This window comes from Anthonomus grandis, chromosome 8 (assembly GCF_022605725.1).
Source record: "Anthonomus grandis grandis chromosome 8, icAntGran1.3, whole genome shotgun sequence".
Lineage (NCBI taxonomy): Eukaryota > Metazoa > Arthropoda > Insecta > Coleoptera > Curculionidae > Anthonomus > Anthonomus grandis.
This window is the reverse complement of record NC_065553.1, coordinates 6,480,934-6,503,764: the sequence shown is the minus strand read 5'-3', so window position 1 is coordinate 6,503,764 and position 22,831 is coordinate 6,480,934. Positions and strand designations below refer to the sequence as shown.

Genomic DNA, 22,831 nt, shown 5'->3' with positions numbered 1-22,831 from the left:
AAATAAATTATGCCCAATTACCGAGTTGTTTTTTTAAATATTTTTCCTTGAAAAAAAGATGACAATTAAAAAATAGAATATTTTATTTAAAAAGAGCTAATTAAAGGGTAAATATCTTCAACACAGAATCTCTTAGAGACCAAGTAAGTCTTTTTAAAGAACAAAATGACCGATCAATCATATTTGCACCTAAGAAAAGTTCAAATGCATGGCTATTTAAACCAAACTAAGGTGCCAACAAAATCAGATGTGCACTCTTCGAAATAAAAAATCCACATTATAAATTGCTTAAAAAATAAGTTATTTAATAAAAATATCATTTTGGGGTCTAAAGCAATATTTTGACATAAAGTGCCTCTTAAGGTTTGGCCCAACTATTTTATATAGTATCACACACTATATACTAAGAGCCTCTATATGCATATACTAATTATTAATTTCAGTTGCTAAGGACGCTCGCGCCATTCTGTTGGAAAACATCAGTAAACTCTATTATTGATTGTCAGCAAAGGCTTAACAGTTTTCAGGCTTCAGCATTAAAATTATTTTATAAGCAGTTTAGAAGTATCTCTTATAAAGCTTAATACAATAATTTATTTAAAATATAAAATAAATTATAATGTAGTTACCATGTCATCAAAACGAGTAATCGGAATTTAAAAAAAAAACCGTTAAATCAAGAATTACAGGAGGCGCCTCTGTTAAAATTTACATCAAATTACAACATTTAAGTGGGCGCAACAAAACTTTATTGTAATAATTATGTCATAAAAATGTACTCGCTGTTAATCTCTGAATGGTTCGATGCCTACGGATTTAAAAAAACATTAATTAGTACACTATTGATATGCACTATAAACACCTTAAAATTTATATACCAAAATTAAAATGTTTTAAAATTCAAGAAAGCGGCTTCTATTAGTACGTAATTCTGATTTGTTATGCAAGAGTAATACTTGTATTGACATTCAACTATTTAAATAGTTTTTATTACCATGCTGCAAAATACAAAACCAAATATGACATCATTGGGCATGTTTATAAATACCAAGATATTCAATGTCAATTTGTTTTATTTTTTATTTTCCAGCTGTTTTAAAAGCGTTAATTTACAATACCTGCGTAACTAATTGGGGATTTCACGATTAAATTGATTAGGATTTATCTGAGGAACCTATTGTTTTTTTTTTGTTGCTAATTTAAGATATTCGGTTGATATGCCGCAAATCTCAATTTGTGAACATTGATAGGAAAGAGAGCTAAAGCAATTATGTTTTTTGGATAAATTATTATATTTTTTTAAATAGCAGTAAATTTAATAGCCTAATTAAGTACGTGCAAAATTTGATAATGGGTCATTTGAAAATGGATTACCTACTTAACGAGGCTAAACATGTGATGAAAAACTATTAAAAACAAATGCCATTATGCCTTAAGGTTAATAACAATGAATATGCAAAACAGCAGCTCCTTACATGATCCTTGAATTGAAATTTTGTTTTGTTATTCTAAATCTATATAACTTCTCGAAAATTTTCTCTAAAATTCGATTTGAAATTTCAGCATGGAGCTTTGGTTATTTTGCATAACTAATTTTTGATCTTGCTAATCTCTCTAAAGTTTACAAAGTTCTAAATGAAAGAGATCAACTAGATGCATCTCCATGTTTTATCGAAGCATGAATATTTGGGGTATTCATACCTTCTGATTTTCAACAGAATATTGGCACAATCGAATCAAGAAATTGCTTTTACTTTGATTAAATATAATTTCACTAGATGAAGACTATGAGTTTTTGAAATCTTTACTTTCGATATCCTATTCTTGTTAAATTCTACCCAATACTGTTTTTCTAGCTTAATGGGTTTAATTATACTCTAAAAACAATACTTTATTCCCATCCTCTTCTAATTTTTAAACTGAGATAGGGATATTTAAATGAGAATTCGACTTTTTCATCTTTTTCTATATCATGGTTCCATTTGCTAAATAGTGATTGACTCGAGTGGAAATAGTGTTTTTCTGGCGTAATGTGTCTTACTATACTTGAAAAACATCACTTTATTCCCATCCTCTTTTAATTTTTAAACTGAGATAGGGATATATAAATGAGAACTCGACTCTTTCACCTTTTTCTATATCATCGTTTCATTTCCTAAGTAGTGTTTGGCTCGACTGGAAATAGTGTTTTCCTATGTTCTTGTTGAATCTTACCCAAGTTATTGCAGGTCTTCTACCGAAAAAATACATATTTCTCAAACGACTTCTGGAAGAACTCCTTGTACAATTTTGGTAACCGCTGTGAGGGTTTTCATATATACAAAATTTGAGAGAAAAATAATCTTTACTTTAAATTTAATTTAACTATATAATCCTGTTTTTTAATATTTTGTGAGAAACTTTTGTCCTGGAATTGGCTAAATTTTCGAATACTTCAAATGGAATATTTACTTGCTATTAAAAAAGGCTTTAAGATCATTTTTACTGTGAATTTCCTATTTCCTGACTTGTCGAGCTTTTAGTTCATATGAAATAATTTACAATACAAATTGTCTAGGCAATTTTGAAGTATATTGAGATGCTTTGGATGAGTTTTATATCACCATTTATTTATAAGACGATAGAAATATATTTTTGTCAAATTTTATCCAGTTTATCCGTTAACAAAAAACAACAAAAATGAATATCAGTAATCCCAGTATCCTATTGTAATGCTAGCTATTATCTTATTGAATGGCTTGATTATTTTCATGGATATTTCTTGCCAGAATAAAAGTACGATCTCAATCAATAACTAGATATAATATGATTTATAAAGTATATAATATGTATATACTGTAAAAATTACTCTCTATTTCAATGATATTTTCTTCACAACCAACGCTTAAACCAAGCGGTCCACTGTACAAGGTCAAACTCAGTACCAAAGATAATTTGAATAAATTTGCATATTATTTTGACCGTATTACACTCTTGACTAAGGTTACATTTTTTGCCGGTGTCATCTTAATTTTTATATAATATTCAGTCAGTTTTTTTCAAGAAATAAGCACTTTTTAAGGTTTTAGGAAGTAATCTCATAATCATATAAGTTGATGAAATGCCTTCTTACGGATACTATAAAATTATTTCTTACATAAATGTATTTTCCATATTTAAATCAAACAGCGTAAAAAAAAAATGACAAAAATGCAACTGAAAATTAAAAGATGCAAATACTTCGAACTTACGGCTCTCATCTGGACTCTCCATTGAATCCCCGTTTAGATGCATGTTGCTGAACGGCCTATAGCGTACGTCCACCATAGAAATGCACTACAGAAATGTTCATTTTACCATGGAATTCCTGTAATAAAAAAATATATATCAATAACATACACGAGAATGAGCAAACCAGGTGTGTTACGCTACTCCATATATCGGTGATATATCGTCTGACCCCGATATTTAATATTTATTGATGACTTTAATTTAACATTTAACTGTACCACCGTATACGTTACAGTTTGATCTTGATTCCGATATTTTTTTTCTTGGCCTTTAGCGGTTATGTATAACGTATCCATAAGAATAATGCATAATGGCGAATTAATATTAATTTAATGCATAAATTGTTCATTCAGCTTAAAGGTAGCTGTTTTAAGAGTTCTACAAGGTTTTAAAAATAAATTAATATTTGACATAAGAACCTATAAATAAAACACACTTTTAGTGGTTGGTGAAAGAATAAGTAGAGTTGATGCATCCGCTAATATGATTTATAGTTAGTTAATGTTTTTACAATATATTCATTATAGTCATGTATAGAAAGTGTTACAGATGTGAGGGTTAGAGATACTTTACAAGCAGAGTTTAAATTATATGGAAATATTATAAATGGGTTGAAATTCACTATATAAATAAATATACAGAGACAATCGTACTCTGGTAACTTAAACCAGAAAGTTGTCACCGTACGACGTCTCGAAGGTTCACGGAAATGTTCCGGAACAGCGTTCTGCCGAGTATATAAGGAGCCACATCGGTGACAGTAGTTAGGTGTCAGTTCAGAGAAGTAACGTTCAAAATATTGGCGCGAAATTTAAATAGTTTTCGATTGTTTTAATTCACACCTAATGAAAATACATTATGCTAATAACGCTACATTATTATTTGTCACAAGAGTGATTTAATATACATTTATTAAGTGAATTTCACCTTAAGTCCCTTTATAAACCAACCTACAAGACACTCGTTCCAATTGCATGGCTAATATCTTTACAAATATAGTAAATGTTGAGTATGTCATGTATATTTAAAAGTAATATATGTTTCGAAAATCAAGTCAATAAAAGTATGTATGATAGAAAGGTAAATAGCAATAGGGATCTATTAATTATAAAGTGTTATGATCCAAATGACTGCAACGGCAACTGAGATCTACTGATTCGATTAAACATTGACCGTGTGACTTTTTACCATCTTGCTTTACTTAGTGGTTGCAAAAGTGCTCATTCAGTGCATATTTCATCAAAAAAGGATGAGAAAAAGGGCCTAAGACCTGACAGTTCCATGAGAATTTATAAGTTATACTTATGGTATTAGCGTTTGAAAATTACCATTGAAAATGGATTGTTTTATGGCCTGTGGCAACCTTTTAGGGATCCATGATGTCCTTAAAATTGACAAAAAAGGTTACTTAAGTGTTACAAATAAAATAGGATCATTGTTAAATAATATTGCAGATGTTTAAATCAAAATATACGTCTAAAACAATAAAGCAGACAATTAACAAAAGAAATAAAGGAGCATTATAGATATATATATATAGACGTTTGTAATAGGATCGTACGTAAAGGAAACCATTAGAATATAACGAAGCAAGGAGCTTGTGAACGGATGTGATTCTCTTTTGTTTAATACTCGACAGGAAAGACTTGAATGAAAAATCAGCCGACGGTATATAGACAATAATCTGTTTTATTTATTTATACCAGTGTCGCAAGCTACGTGGTAGAATATGTATTAAAAATCTAAAAAGAGTTTAATACCTTGAATAAAAAATTTCAGATAAGAATAGTCAACCGAAAATGTAATTAAAACTTGATGTTATTTTTAAAAAGAGAATTTAATTACAACACTTAAATTAAGATGTTATAGGACTAATATAACTAGTTCTTGAAGAGAAGAGGTAAAATAAACGTGATCCTTGGTGATCGTGAACGTGATCCTGAAGTCGCATGCATTTTAAAACATTCATGGAATAACTTGCACCATACTGATGATTTAAAAATTGTTTAATGTGATATTGCAAAACGACTTAAACGAAAACCAAAGCATTTTACAGGTTCAGAAAATAACAGTAATGCTAGAAGAAAATTGATCAAATTGGTCAAAAAGATTTAAACTAAGACCGTAACATGGTCAATGAGATCGATACCTTTTGGCAAAATCTTGCGAAATTATAACCGAACCGATTGATGGTAATGTGCAATTTAATGTGTTTTTCAGATAAGTGTAGTGTCTTCTTAATTTTTTAGTAAATCGCGACAATTGTCATTACTGGGCTAATACCAATCCGAGGATTTTTCAGGAAGCATGTACATAAACATCCCCAGAAAAAGAAATTTCACTGTACTTCCTTTATGCCTTTTTGGAAATTAAACAGGCGATATGTACATACATGCATTTATTACAAAATGCCATCGACCTACCTCAAACAAATATTATAGAGATCGATTCTGTATGAACAAAAACTGATCATCCAATACGACAGAGCTCCTCCACATTATTCGCTAAATGATTGAACAAAAGGGTGCAATGAAGTGGCCCGCTCGGTCACCAGATTTATGTCCCCTGGATTTTTTTTATGAAGGCACTTGAAAAGCAAAGTTTTATTCCAGAATGGCTTAAAGATAACCTGTACCACTGTATGAAGGTTGGCGGACAGCAGCTGGATCATCTAGTTGAATAACACAATAAGTTTTCAAGTAAAACTAAATCGTTTTATTGGTATTTCAAAGTTCGTTATTTTCCAAAAAAAATGGTTCGATTTTTAGAAACTTTTATTCATGCTTTATTACTTTTTGCGTCAAAACTTGTCCCTCTCAGAAACAAACGTATTTCTAGATCTTTCCGAAAAATTCTCCCTCACTCTGTAATGTCTTGCATGTAACTACGTTGTCACTTTTCAATATTGGTACTGACCATCACCCTCAAGTCGAGAATGCTCTATTGAAGAAGTACCATTAAAATTAACTCGAAAGAAATTTCTGTCATTTCTACCACTTAAACTACTCTGGCCATGTTTTCAATATTTTGTCAAATTATTAAAGTTGTGTACCATTTCTTATCTGTACCTAAAAAATGGTCTGGCGGTTATCCTTAGTAAAGCCAAATGCGGCAATGCCAAGTACCTGAGTCACCGTCACCGACGGAGCAAAAGTAACTTGAGGCCATTGTCTTTAATTTCATTTCAGTAGGAATTTCTGCAGAAATTCACGGTGTAGCATTGAAAATCGATCGAGGACACTGCCGATGCGAAATATTGCGGTCAATTTTTACTGCAAAAAATAAGTCAGTTAAAGAACATCCGAAACGTTTATTGTTCACTAAATAAATATTTTGTGAAGTTTTTCTTTGGAATATATAACTTTTAATTTATTTTATAACAATTATTTAATACCCTCATATTACAAATATAAATCCTTGATATCAAAAATACAAAAAAATAAGACTTATTATATCACATATAACGAGTATCATCTTATACAAAAATATTATTTTCTACAACTTACTATGAAGTAAAGATAGTCAACCTCACACAGTTTATCAGCAGCCATTGCTCTGTTTACAGACTATACAGTGTTCTGTAAGACTCTAGTCTTAAAATCTCTCTTGATACTTAATCAATTAAAGATGATAATTCAGCCTTAATACCTACAATTATTAGGAATTTTATAAACAAAGAGTTGATCAAAGGTTTTCCTTCTAGCACTCAATATCTTAAGCTGAACCATATTTAATAAATCACAGCAACACAGGTAAGTTCTATAATACTTGTAACAAATATAACAGACAACTCTGCTGCACTGTGTTTAAGGAGTTTATATGGACTTTTGCGGCTTTATAACAGCATTCATATATACAAAACACACTCATTCATGATCTCAAAATCACCCATATTTAAACTCGTACCAATAGAATTGTTCATGTAGTAAATCTTAGGTAAGGGATTTATTGTCTGGTGTGTATATGAATATGAGCTGATTATGATTGCACCACTCATCAGTACGTATTGACTAATTGGCTATTACAATCATTATTATGTTTTGCTAAGTTTTTTTGCGATCTCCATTCGGCACTATTTTCCTCTTCTTTTCAATGATGGAGCGTATGAAATTGTATTATCTGCATTTATTTCTTATTTATTTAAATATTGAATTATTAGTTGTAATTCCGCCATTAGTGTGAAAGGTTGCTCATTGCTCATGCAATTCACTCATCACAAATTGAAATACGAGTTATATTTTCATTTTTCGGTTTAAAAATCTTGAAAAGAAAAAGTCCAAGGTCGTGAACAAAATGTTCGGTGCTGGTTTTTTTTAATAGGATTATTAAGGATAATATAAATTTTTTGCCAAATAGTTATTCTATAATCCTGGATCTCGTAAGATAAATTATTTAGAAAATTTCAAGGTATATTATTCACTAGGGTTAATCAATAGACAATAAGTACAATACATACAAAGAATCATAACAAAAATTAATTTCATATAGCTAATTTAAAACAGGCCTAAGTTTAGAGTCTCTAGGTCAGTCAGTCACTAGTAAGACAGAGGTAAGTCATATATAGTTATAAAAGGGATTTTCACACAATAATTGTTTAAGTCTAGATTTAAATACTTTATAACTTGACAATTTTTTAAGACTCAGGTAAAGGATTATACACATCTTTTAAACGTTGTCATTTGGTGTGAGGTAATTATAAGTCTATTGCATTCCTTTATCTTATTACATTATATATATAACTGTACTGAATAGTTGATTGTACATACATATGCATAATAGAACGTTATTAAAGTCTTCAAACACAACTCGTCTCTCAAATATCTTATTACATAACAAGCTCTGTGAATTTTCCCGGTTAACGCTTCAATATAACGGCTTTCCCGTTCGTTAGGTGGGAATTAAAACAATCGAAAATAGTCAACTAATTTATTTACACTTACACACTTATACTACACAACACAATCATTCACTATTACTAGAAATATTAATTTAACTATATCAAATTTAAATCTCGCGCCAATATTCCGAATTTTACTGCACTGAACTGGCTACTATCGGCGATGCGGCTACTTATATACTCGGCAGAACGCTGCTCTAGAAGATTCTCGCTAACTTTCGAGACGTTGTGCGGTGCGCCACTTATGTCTCCATAAATCTTCAAATAATGATTGGATCTATCATTAAACTCTTATTGGTATACCTACTTATTGTCTAGCCAAATACTTGTAGCCAGGTATTGTATTGTAGGGTTTTTTTCCGGTTCGTTAGGAGGGAATTAAAACCATATTAACAAATCGAAAATAATCAACTAATTTATTGACTTCACTTCATTACGAAAACACGATTATTCACGACTACTATAATAAAGATGTTTATTTTCACTGCATTTAAATATCACGTCAATATTTCGAACTTTACTACATGAACTGATCATTGGTAGTAAAGTTAAACATCGGCGATGCGGCTACTTATATACTCGGCAGAGCGCTGTTCCAGAAGATTCCCGTTTAACCTTCGAGAAGTGGTGCGGTGTTTATAATATCGATAATATGTTGTAAGACCGTGACTGTTTTTCTTTCTTTTCGTAAATTTTTTATGTTGAGAGTTTTAAATGGATGAGATTTTTGTATTTATGTTAATCTCAATAAATTATAACTATGAGATCACAGAAAATACCCCGTATTCAATTTCTCTTCACAGCTTTGCAGAAATACTGTGTATCATTTACAGGAAAAAGAAAATCGATTTTTATTTCCAAAAAAGTTGTTAATTGCCCTAGCAGAACGTGGCACTTGCTGTAGTGAGTAGGTGGACAAAGAAGAATCTCTCGTGAGAGATAAGGCGAAAAGAAAGTGGAGCCCCGATAAATTTATGGTTAGTGTTTACTGCCTTTACATTGTGTACTTTTCGAGAACAATTTCGTTCCCATGAGCCACAAGGAAATCGGTCGTAAATTTTATGTTCACGTATACTACGAATAGTACTTACTTACTTGCTAAAAGCAACAACGCCAATTTAAGTTAAAGACATTTCATAGAATTGTTCTGTGTCTTTAAGTTTTACAAGCCACTAAACCTCTGATATTTTATACGTAACCAAATTAATTTCGTTGTGTATGTATGTATAAAAGAAAAATATAATGTGAGTCTGTAACTTAGAAATAGATTCAGTAGCTCATATACTTTTTTTTTCTCAAAATATCCTTGGAACTGTCGATTAGTAGTTTTAGTAGCGCTCTTTTTGGCTGAAAATAAAGTTAACAGTGTGTCTCAAAAATAAAATATGAAGTCATCGACGAATTTTTTTTAAATAGCAATCCTAATTTTTTATTACATTATAGCAACAAAATTTAAAGTTTAGGTGATTAACCATTTTCAGGACAATTAAAATAATCGTTTTTTTTAATTATAAAATCTGTTTTACTCAAAAAGTTTTTTAACAAATATTTAGAATGTAGTCCATTTATCATTTAATATTATCCTAAACGTACTTGAAAATCGTTTTGAACATTTTTAACGATTTATGAAGAAATTAATTTACACTTATGCCTTATTCTGGTTTTTTAAATCCTTGATCTTTGCGGGCCTCGACACATAAACTTTCTATTCTAAATATTCCCATAGGAAAAAATCTTAAAGAGTTAGATCGAAAGATCTTGATGGCCATTCAGAAGGTCCTTTTCTACCAATCCGTCCTGGAAATAGTAGTACTCAGATAGTTTCGAACAGTTGGAGGAGCACCATCTTATTAAAACTAGATGTTTTTATTTGGCAAATCAGCTTCTATTTGATTAGGAAACAGAGCAGTTAGATTTGGAGTTAGTTCGTCTTGTAAAACTGTAAATATCTTTTCCATTTTAGATTTACTTCAAAGAAACTTGGGCCTATAACTTGCTTGCGTACAATTCTTGCCCTAAACATTTACTTTCTCTGGGTGTTGAGTGTGGCCTAGCCTCATCCAACATGGATTTTCTTATTCCAAATAACGGAAATTTTGTCGATTTACTTCTCCGTTCAGAATAAACGTTGACTCATCAGAATTCAAGAATATTCTCTGTTTTAACAGTATTATTCTGCAGTAGTTCCATAAATTGTTAGAAAAATTCGATTCTTCTATCTGCATCATCTTCATTGAGTTCTTACAGAATTGTTATGTAATCTGGCCTATTTTTAAGAAAGTAAAGGGTAAATATGTATGTAAGTATATATTGATTAAAAATTTTATATACCGTACACCCAAATAAATACAAACGAGGTGCTGAATCGGAGTTTTACGATTTGAATGATCCTCTTAATCTCACTAAAACCTTAATATCAGTAAAATAGCACTTATATCGTTTCACAAAATCTTCATCTCTTAATTAGTGTCAAGATTGGTGTTGACCTGATCTAAGTACAAACTAAATACTTTCTATTTCGAGTGGTGTAATAATTAACTGGCAATGATTAGTCATTATCCGTTTGCGACAAAACTAGTTTTTTTCACAGACCTATGCCGTAATAGGACTGCTTTTTTGCGGTTCGTACTAACAGATGCAATCGGTTGACCTCCAGCTTTATTATTTTATTTTATTCTATTATGCTTGAATGAGGGTAAATAAAAGTGAGATTTATTTGTTGTTTTGTAGCAATTTTCTGACCTGTACATTTGACATTGAAAAAAAATACAATTAAAAATTTTGACTCTTAATGACTAGTTTTTAATTCTTTTTTCGATTCTAATTTCCAGAATTTAAATGGGATACTCAATATGTTTTTGCATATTTTAATACGTGAAGAATTTCTAAGACGATCGATAACCGTCTAGTTATTTTTTGCTTTATTCTTTTTTGACCAAAACTCCTAACTTCTCTATTATCAGTGGTGGTCAATGCTATAAATGAAAAATCTATTTAAGTTATAAATGAAATATGTATTTTTTTAAAGTAATAGAGTCTAGTAGTAGCCTAAATGCTCCACAACTTCATGATTCTACGACTTTAAAAGTCTGGATCACATGCCTTATATGACTGGAAGCAATAAATAGTATAATTTTAATTGTCTTGAAGAAATACCTCTTTGTTTGGATTTCATTGCCTATGACAAAAAGCGATATGGCTCCAAATGTCTGGAATAAATATGCTTCAAATACCACGAAGAACCTTTAGATACCCTTTAAATGCCTTGAACTAAAAATTACTCCAAAACTCTAGATTACTTCAAATTACTGCTTAAAATGCCTATAAAACATTACAGCATTAGATGTTTTGTATTAATATTAAAATAGTCAAAATTAAAATTTGAATTCTAAGCAAGTTATTCTTATCAATAATAATTTTCCACCTTAATCATTATATTTACCTACTTATGTTATGTTTGTAAACAGAATATAACAATGGATGCTAATATGTAATTTAATTTAAAAACTAAGAAGTAAATATAAATGCTGATATAGAGGATTTAACACGTTATATCATCAAAAAAAATTATATCATAGATAATTATGATATTATAGATAGCCTAAAACGTTCGTAACTTAACTTTTAAGGTTTATATATTTGTGCTATATGCTATGTTCTTTTTTAATTTTTTTTACAATTATTAACGTTTATAAAATGATATTTTAGATATATGGAACGCATTATAATATTCATTATAAATCACGGTTCGAATTTACAAAAATTATCTATAAAATTTACCTTAAAAACCCAAAAAGTAAAGAGGTAAATCATAATTATATAATTTCAATATATATTTATGAATTATGCTTCATATGAGGGTGAAGAAATGAGTATTCCTCATTTCTTCACCCTCATATGAAGCACCTGCTAGGACCATAAATAGCTACATACTAAATGAAATGACCTAAAACCAAATTAATTCAATTAATGAATATAATGAATAATGGCTATGCTATGTTTCAAAAACGTAGAGAGAAATAAAATGTATATGGTTCTCCAAGGGCGTAGGTAAACTTAGTACCTATGTAGTTAATGAATAAAGCGAGAAAAAATGATTGAAAGTGTGAGAAATAGATTCGAACAAAATCGATATTATTGCATGGAGGTACATGGACGCCACTTGTTACCACATTTAGCTACCTCTTTATGGCAAATTACTTTTAAAGTTAATTTACTTCTAAACTCTAAGTTGTTTTGTATAGAATTTGCTTACAGATTCTTAATTCGACATTTTGCCTTACTTTATGATATATTCAAAACATAAAATTTGCCAAACATTTGCAAAATGACCAATTTCACCCACTCGCTGAACATATAAAGATCCAACGATTTAATGAAAAATTACGAAAAAGAAGGTTGATTCAATATAAATAACTAAATTCTGAATTTCCAAATTTGCGAGGTGATCTTTACGGGATAAGCCTACACTCGAATGTGACATCACCAAATGACAAAAACATTATTATTACGAGGATTATATCATACAGGTCAAGATAAAATTTATTTATAAAAAATAAAAATTGGGAGATAGTAATCATTGTATACGGTATTAAATATTATCCATTTAAAAATATTTGCAAATATACTTATTGTTTTATGGGTTTCGTGAAAAATAAAATAAAAACGGTATTCTTGCAAATTCAAATTTTAGTAAAATTTGATATATCGATCTATAAGAGTCATTACAAACTTTGCTAAAATATTTGAAAAATGTGTTAAAGAACCATTTTTAAATTATTTATCAGTTAATAGTTTTCTGTTAGATCAATTTAGCTTTCATAACAGTATTAGTACGTCCGATGCAATAGTTCCATTAACAAGTATAATCACAAAACACCTTAATAAAAGCAAAAAATGTTTAATCACTTTTCTAGAATTAGCAAAGGCTTTTGATACCGTACCCTATAACTCACTTTTAGATGTTCTGATCATCTAACACGTACCCTGTGGCACTCTATTGGAAGTATTCAATAGCTACCTGATTGACAGAAAGCAAATGAGTTATGATGCAATGATTGAGTTATTAGTAATGAACAAATGATTAAGTTATTAGTACTTATAATGAACTATCAGGACTACTTACCAATATACCACGCTGACATTGTTCTAGACCCTTACTTTTTACACTTTATATAAATTCTCTAATAAATTTAATGACTGGTGGTTTCCTATGCTAATGACATAGTTTTGGTCTTTGTAGATCATACTCAATCATATAAAAAATTGGCTTGATACTTTTAAACTACCTCTCAGTATTGATAAAACCAATTACATTCACCGTTTCTTTGACTAAGTGTTTAAAAGTTTTTTCACATATTTCGTTTTTGAATTAAATAAGAATTGCATTTTTCAGCTGATTTTTGACAAGGTATTTTTCAAAATTGCAATTTTTAAATATCTCAATAACTTTATATTTATAAAACTTATATGTAGGAATCAATTATATGTTTATAAATATCTGCAGATAAAATTAAAATTCAAAATAATTAAAAAATATTCCGGCAATAACTGTTTTAATTATAAAGTTTCATACACTTCTTCTAAATACGGTACCTGAATCAAATGCAAAAGTGATAGTTTTCACCATTGACTGAACAGTTACAAGTGCACGAAAACGCCTTTCTACTTACAAGTGTGAAAACCAAGTATATAATCATTAATTATTATAATATGCGTCGATAAACGGTGCAGTAAAAAGAACGGTTACTTCAACAGTTATCGATGACAATTTTTTATCAATAAAACTCGCTGAACATTTATAATATTTATGACTTGTATATCTTTATAGTAGTATGTGAGAATCTTAAAAGTTTCAAGTGAATTGAAATTCCGTTACGTGCGATTAAGGGAAATTTGATTTCTTTGGTATGCAAATTAGGAATCAAAAGAGCAAAGCGAAATATTTTAAACGCGTTTATTGCATGCATGGCTTAATATAAGTGTTTAAATTAATGCTTTAATCCAGTTTATTTATTTATTGATCTACGCTGCAAGTTGCAGGTATAAGTTTAACTCTCGATAATATACTGTAATTTAGCAATTAATAAGAAAATAAGGAAAAAATGAATTAATGGTAACAATATGCATTATGTGCTAAAATTATTTGGATTTAAGCATTCTTTTTTTAAACAGTTATAGAAATTATTTGAATATTTTGCCATCTAATAAATATAAGCACAAAGACCAGCATTGTGATAGATTACTAGAGGCATAAGTCGTTGAACTTTGATTCTTTTGTGTACCATTGGTCATTTTGCCGGTGAAGCGTGACCATACCATAGAGATCGGAGAGAACTTCATGTACCCACCCATTGATATAGTACCAACTGAATAGAAATATTCAGGTATCGCGTCTTCATGTGAAATATTTGTCACGTTATAAGCCATTATATGTAAAAATTTCACCCCGTTATTTTTTATAGGATAGAGACATAAGGTTTACGTGGATCTGCATTAATAAATAAACAAATAAAACCATCACGGTCTGGAGGGCTTAGTAAATGCCATATGTTTCTTTGTTTCCTTTTTAAGGCAATTTCCTGTCACCTGCCAGTCGGTCGACACCTGATATTTAAGGGTCTCTTATAACCATAAGGTTGCCCAAGAAAAATATGCTTTTCGAACATATTTCGATTCCCACCTCAATGTACTTTTTCAACTCATAAATAAGCTTTAAAAGTTGTAATATTGCAATATTATATGGAGTCTAGTTGGAGTGGGTTAAAAACACAAATTTTCAAATAAACTAACACCTCTAATATTTAATTACACTGTAACGGTATTGTAAACACTAATAAACCAGCTGATTCTTCATTATTCCGGATTGTCACAGTGGTACACCGCACGACATCTCGAAAGTTGAATGGGAATCTTCCGGAACAGGGTACCGCCGAGTATATAAGAAGCCGCATCGCTGAGAGTGGTCAGTGCTCAGTCCAGTGAAGTAAAGTAATATTGGCGCGAAATTTAAATAGTTGTAAATAAATAGAGTAAAAATAAATATTTCTAGTAGGCGTGAGTGATCGTGTTTAGTAGTGTAAGTGTGTAAATTAGTTGACTATTTTCGATTGTTTCATTAAGATTACTTTGACACGGTTAATTCTTTTAAGGACTTAAAGGGGATGTATTGCTTGACCCAAAACTTTCCCTTAAATTACATATTGAGAATGCACTGTCCGAGGCCTCTAAATCATCTTACAAAAGATTATAGAAATTTAGATACAGTAAAAATAAGTACATAGAAAATTTGTAAAATATTTATGTTTTAAATGCAGTGATGTTTCCCAACCAGGTTTACCATCAAGACTTTCAAAATGAATATTTACTTCAAATGTTTAATATGTGCAGTTATGAGTCAGTAGAAGATGCTATTCAAATTAATTCATAATATTATTGACTGTCCAGACTCGACAGTGATTTAAGTCCTTGGAATAATACTATAAATTTCTTTATCAAAGTTAGAAAGCAACAGCACTTGGAAGAATATTCCAGGCATTTGAAGTGTCTTAGATTCCTGGTATAAGACTTTCAAATTGCTTACCAAAGTAATTACAGCCAAAAAACGGTAACTAGAGCCAATAATTGCAATCCTAGACTCAAGATTTAGCTGCAATTGCATGGAAAAGGTCAAGACAACTTGGAAGATTATTCCAGGTACTTGAAAGTAATTAAAATTCCTGCAATACGACTATCAACTTGTTTTTTAAAAGTCGAAAAGCAAGAGCACTTGAATAATTATTTCAGGCACTTGAAGTCTCTCAGACTCAAGATATAAGACTTTCATATTGCTTTTCAAAAATACTAAAGCCAAAAACCTGGTGACTAGAACCAATACTTGCAAGTTTAGACTCATGGTTTAGCTGAATTGCTTGAAAGAGGTGTAAGGCTACTTGGAAGATTATTCCAGGCATTTGACAGTGATTCAAATTCCTGGAATACGGCTATCGACTTCTTTATCAAAGTCAAAATGCAAGAGTATTTGGAAAAATATTCCAGGGATTTGAAGTATCTCAGATTCCTGGTATAACTTTCAAATTGCTTTTAAAGGTTATAAGAGCCAAAAAAACGGTAACTAGAGCCAATAATTGCAATCTTAGACTCATGATTTAGCTTCATTTACCTAGAAAAGATGTAAAACTTCACAAAGTTTTCAAAAAGCAAGAGCACTTAAATGATTATTCTAGGCACTTAAAGTGTCCCAGATTCCTGGTATAAGACTTTCAAATTGCTTATAAAGGTTATAAGAGCCATAAAAACGGCAACTAGAGCCAATAATTGCAATCCTAAATGCATTATTTAACTTCAGTTGCCTGTAAGAGGTCTAAGACTACTTGGACGGTTATTTCAGACATTTCAAAGTGATTCAAATTCGTCAATAAAACTATCGACTCCTTTATCAAATACAAAAAGCAAGAGGAATAAAGTTGAATGATTATTCCGGGCACTTAAAATATCTCATATTCCTGATATAAGATTGTCAAATTGCTTTTCAAGCCAAAAAACCGGTAGCTCGAGCCAATAATTGCAACCCTAGACTCATGATTTAGCTGGAAGAGGTCTAGGATTAAGACTATTAACTTGTGTATCAAAGACAAAGACTAAGAGCACTTGGAAGAATATTCCAGGCATTTGAAATGTCTCAGATTCCTGGTATAAAAATCGATTGATTGATTAAGTAATAGAAATAAATTCCTTAAAAAGCATACAAAATTTTGGATGTGATATGCCTAAGTCAATTTTCCATAGTAAGTCAGTTGCTTCTAAATGGTGCTTATTCTAAATAGCACTACCACTGCACTCATCGACGAGAGGTCACGGTGTTGCCATTATTTTTTATGAATATTTAATTCCCCCAACCTGTAGATACTCATTGTGAGACTTTTATGAAATTTAATTACTGTGCTTCACATTATTAAACCTCGGATAATAAATCTAGCAAATATGAAATAAAGCTTATTACTTGTGTATTTTCGCTGAATTATACTTGTTAGGCGAGTTCAGGATTTAAATAGGATTTCTGATACAATTAGGTTAATTAAGCGCTGTTAAAGCATTAATTTACTAGTTTGTCAATATGGTTATTAAATTGTTATGACCTTATTTATCTAGCATTTGCGTCTATCGGGATAGATAATAAAAGTTTAAGTGGCTTTATTAACCGTTCTTATTTTTAGTGACAACTATTGCCACTTTAAAAAATCATCTTTAATCCAATAATCTACTTTGCCCAAAGTTTAAAAATAAATCCGCAAATATACAGTTTTAATCGGTGTTTACTGCATTCCTCAGAATCCCGCTTTTATCTTTCGGTAATGGTAGACGTAAATAAACCAAAAGGTAAATAAATCATTGATCTGAATAACAGTCTGACCGTTTTAATTGATAAAAAAGCGTTTATTTTTTATGGAAACTTATATAATATGTCTCAATGTTATTACAAAATATTTGATATTTAGATCTAAATATTTAAAGCACTTAAGCATATTAGCAACACTTTGGAATCAACAGTAATCCGTTAACGTGTCACTTACATATGTGAAAAATCTTCATCTCATCTACAGTTAATTAGAGTTATGTATAAAATGTTATTAGCAAATTTCTTATTCACATTAATATATACACTACCAACCTGTTTCCAACTCTCAATAGATTTCAATAAGTATTGTTGATATTCATGATTGTTCGCGACCGTAGACACCCAGATCTAAACTGGGTTTCATACTATTGATAGGTACTCACAATTAACACAAAAATATTTAGTTATTCCCTCTACTTTGCATATTCGTCTGTTTAGGTCTGACATCAAGTAACTGCGTGATGAAGTATTTCAAGATACCATAAATGTGTGATATTATATACCGGCCTACTAACTATAGTCCGACTTCAATTAAACAAGTACGTCGTTCTCTCTTTAACTTAACGCCTTGCCTATAAATATCTCTTGCATCTTAACGCATAGATATTTTTGAGATGTATGTGTTCAACATAATTTGATAAGAAACAGAAGATATTTTAAGATACAAAAATCTGAAAGAAACTCTTTGGGATAGGTTCCATACGGTTACTATGGTAGTGGAGATAAAATTGTCGATGGATATTCAAAAGGTTTACTAGAAAAGGTTTTAAAGCATTTTCAGGTACTTTTTTGTTTAAACTAATTGGTTATTAAAGATCCTTGAAATTGAACGTAGTAAGAAAGTTAGAGATGAAATTTGCTTTAATGGATCATTAAAGCCTTTAGCATAGATCAAATAAGATGAATCAGTCAAGCACTCAGTCTTGATAAAATTCATAAATATAAGAGAATCAACGGTACACTCTTAAAGCACTTCAGACGTTAACGTTGATAATTATTTGTACTTTTTTCTTGATCCGTTTTCTGTTTATAATTAAATGTTAAAAAATTGTCAACTTAAATAGTTGTTTCCTTATTAAATTAGTTTTACATATAGCTGTATTTATATATTTATATATACTTATGATTGACCTCTATCATATTTTTTCCAATGCTAGGTTAAGAGAACAGCAAAAATCAGAGCTTTACCTTGTAATAGTACATAAAACACATTAAATATTATATAATGTATATATAATTTTTCGAAAGCCCTATGATTTTAATTCTTTCAGTGTTTTGTAAAACGTAAACACGACATAATAATTCATCACCATTTATACCGTTTATTAGAGCCTAAAATACGGTAACGCAAAAGATCTCTCAAAAAAAATTATAATATTCATTGCATAATAAAATTAAATTTCGATTCGTTCTATTTAAACTGCGCTATTCTCAAATTATATAAGCCCCAATTAAAAATGATTCAATTCGGACTTAATTCAAAATTCTTTAATAATGATAACAAGGCGTAACTTTCTTTTATGATAATCGATTTGCAAACGGATAAGGATAATAATAACGATTGAAAGTCGGCTGTCGTGATTGTTCGCAAATATTAATTAATTCCTTCGCATGTAACTTGTATTAAGGACTATTACTAATGAGATGTGAAATTTTCTTCTATATTTCTATTTGCAGGTTTAATACTACAAAATGAAAACAAAATTTGTAGTAACTCGAATCTAATAACTTTTTTGCCTTAGGTATGATTATCAATTTCTTCTTTGATTGCTGTCTTCTTGTCTCGCCATATTTGGTAAAGTATTTTCTATTTTGTTTTTTTTTATAGGATCATGCAAAATCACATTAGTAAAATTTCTGATGTTCGATCAATTTATATATTTTAAAAAACTGCTGCTTTTAGATAGAAAACTCACGGGTACTAATGTTTTTGATGCACTAGCCACTACGAGCATCAATCATACAAAGAGATAAATCCACAAAAGTATTTTCCCAAAAAACAAACACTGACGCTATTACTTGTATGAATAAAACAGGATGAGAAGATAAAACAGGTTCTGATACATTGTCTTTGTCTGGTTACAAAAGGTTTTATAAGAAATATAGGGAAAATAGACACAAAAATATTAGAGATCCTTTTTTTGGACAAAGTTGTAGCAAATTGTCGGATTTCTCCAAGGCATTCAACTTCCTTTGTTACAGTGGTTTCTTCCGGACTAGCTGTTATTGCTCTTGCCGGTCTTCTCAGTTGCAACTGCGTGCTATGGTATTTTGATCTTCTATACTACTTTTCTCTGTAGCATCTGGGTGCTGAGGTTGGATTAAAAGGATTTTTAACTTCTTTCAGGATAGGAAAGAGTAATTAGACTTCGGGGAAAGGTTGCCAGTAATATCTTTGGGTGGAGCCAGAGCCCGAGCCCCACTCCTCACAGAGAAAACAAAGCCTGAGATACTAAAAGAACTGTTTTAGTCATATATTTGAGTTCGGCGGCTAATATCACATTACGCCTTTCCATGGCCGGTTTTCTCTTGGTCTCAGGAGAAATTCTCCTATTGGGGAGTTTTCTACACTTCTGACTTTTTCCTTGAACTTTAAATGTTTTTTAATTATGTATTCTTGAATTGTATCAAGTTTGCAGTCAGAGTGCAGATCAACATTCCTTACGAAGAAGGGTGCATTTGTGAACATCCTCAAACACTTATTCTGAAACACCTGAAGCTTTCTGATGTTCGTCTTCGTGGTATCCCAGAAAATGTTTGAGGCGTAAAGTTGTTTAGGACGTAGAACCTGTTTATAGAGCATTAATTTATTAATCAAAGAGAGCTTACTGCTCCTGCAGAGAAAGGAGTAGAGCGCATGAATGGTTCCATTGCAAGAGTTAATTTGCTTTATAATGTGCGTGATGAAGTTATTCTTTTTGTCGAAATATACTCCTAGGTACTTTATCTCGTCTTTCCAGGGGACCAGCGTGCCAATTGCCAAATTTGGGATTTTTTGTTATTAGAAGGCATTCGACTGTGTACACGGTCAAGTGCTTTAGAGAATAACCATACAATGTTAGTGTACAATTTTGTTTTCTCACAATCCTAAGTATAAAAGTTTTTTCTTCTGTACAACCCTGCAACATGTCAAAGTTCTCTGGTCAGAAGATATGTTTTCGCTTTTTACAACAATATTCGGCCGTGTTGCCATACTTGACAAAACTCCATAGGGTTTAGGTAAAAGTCGGTAGTTATTAACAAAGCTAATTATTAATTCTGGTTTTCACTTTAAGTAAATTTCCTGCTGTTCAATCTTGGTATTACTAATGTAAAAATATTGAAATAATTACTGTATTTTAACATGCACTAACTGATTATATTTTCAATTATATTATTCAATATTATTCGAAATTTTCAAGAAAAAAACGTCTTGAAGACGTCCCTTTAACTTTACTGGAACCAAGGTTTGGAGCATTGAAATAGACAAAAGAATTCTCCACAAAATAAAAAAAAATGGATATTCTCTGATATAGCTTCATACTTTTCTGAATCTATATAACGAATGCAAATAATTGATAAATTTAGCGTACTTACATTATATCATCCAAACTTTCCTATACTTCAATCTATTAAATGAACAATAAAAAAGAGTCTTATATTAAGAGTGCCCTTTAAGTTCTATTAACGAAAAGTACAGGGGGCCCTCGATAAGTAATACCGACACAAAAAACTCACGAAAACTTGCTAAAACCAAAACACACAATACAACATACTAAAACACGTACGTATAAATAAATTCAATCGTCAAGAGACAAAACAGAGAACTGCGAAACGTGTGGTAAAGTTCGCTTTCCGCATCTCACAGCGGATCGCTCAGGTGAATGTTCAAACTCCCACCACTTCCTTTTTACCTGTTATCGAATAACGTTATCTCTGTTTGTTTCATTGCTGGATAACGCCCGAGAGAGAGATAGTAATTAAATTGAAATGTGTATTTTTTATTTGCTGCTTGGGACACTTGTAGGATGCCATAGCGCGACTGCGATGATAAAATTTGCAATTTACTAGATTTTTTTTATTTTTGTTTTAGTTAGTAAATACGTAGCCAGCTATAGAATTCAAATTCAAATTCAAATTCAAAAACTTTTTATTTATCCCAAAATAAATTACACTTCATTTTTAAATATAACAATAATCTCGGTTGATGATAAATAAAGGACTACCCTGCGATTAATAAACCGATTCACAAGTCTGGAACTTATTTTCAGAAATGTGTAGAGCGCCCCAAAAACTAAAACCTATAAAAAACTAAAACCTAAAGAAAAAAAAAACACTATTTATACTTAACAATAAAGTTAATAATTTTCAGTTTATGACAATAATTTTGGTATCCGGTCAAGCACAAGAACCCCCCATAGGTCACTAGGAGAATAGCACTAATAATTCATTATTATTTATAAATTGGACTGACAGAGAACGCACAGATCTAGCCACAAATAGTCAGATAATTTCAACATTTTCTCACATTTTCATTAAATTGTACGTTGCTCTTGCAAAAGTTTATTTTTAATGTGTTTTGAAAATGTAGATATTGCTAAAGTTTTTTTTTTTCAATTGGAATATTGTTCCATATGAGGTGCAACAAAAGCAAAGGAATTTTGGAAATTTGCAGAACGGTGTTGCGGTACAAGAAAATTGCCAGTATAGCGAGTTTGGTGATAGTGATCTCTATAATATACTATTTTTATATATTTTTTATATATTATATATTTTATACCTATGAAAAGTTGATCTAAATATGGCGGTTGCTTAAATTTTAAAACTCTATAAATAAAATTGGTTAAATGTAGCGTACGTCGATTAGCCATAGATAATATTGAGTGTTTATTTAAGTGTGGAGTAATATGATCTCTATACAAAATATTATATGAAAATCGCAAACACGCATTTTGCAACTTCTGAATAGGTTTAGAAATTCTGTTAGTCAAAGAGCTGTGATAAATGATGTCACCATAATCCAACAAAGATAAAACAAGAGAGTTACATAAATAGTATTTTGTTGTTGAGGGTAAAAATCTGTTTACTTGATATATTTTCTTCAATCTTAAACAGGCAATGCAAAGTTTCTTTTTTATATGCGTTTCGAAAGTTAATCTTGTGTCAAGGTAAACACCTAAATTCTTGACTTCTGTGACAACAGGCAACCTTTCATTATCTATCATAATATTTAAATGTTGATTAATATTTGCTATTCTGGCTTTGTTCTCTCCCAACAATATTACACA

General features: G+C 30.5%; 1 protein-coding gene across 1 annotated transcript in view; it reads right to left on the bottom strand.

Moving 5' to 3' along the window:
• The window catches only part of LOC126739628 (echinoderm microtubule-associated protein-like 2), a 52,386-nt gene extending 30,981 nt beyond the window's left edge, over positions 1 to 21,405 (bottom strand). The window contains exons 1-2 of the mRNA XM_050445390.1: positions 21,141 to 21,405; positions 3,231 to 3,346 (exon numbers count right to left, since the gene is read on the bottom strand). Of these exons, the coding sequence (XP_050301347.1) occupies positions 3,231 to 3,306 (76 nt within the window). The 5' untranslated portion in view covers positions 3,307 to 3,346; positions 21,141 to 21,405. The remainder of the gene's footprint in view (positions 1 to 3,230; positions 3,347 to 21,140) is intronic.
• Between the last annotated feature and the right edge of the window lie 1,426 nt (positions 21,406 to 22,831).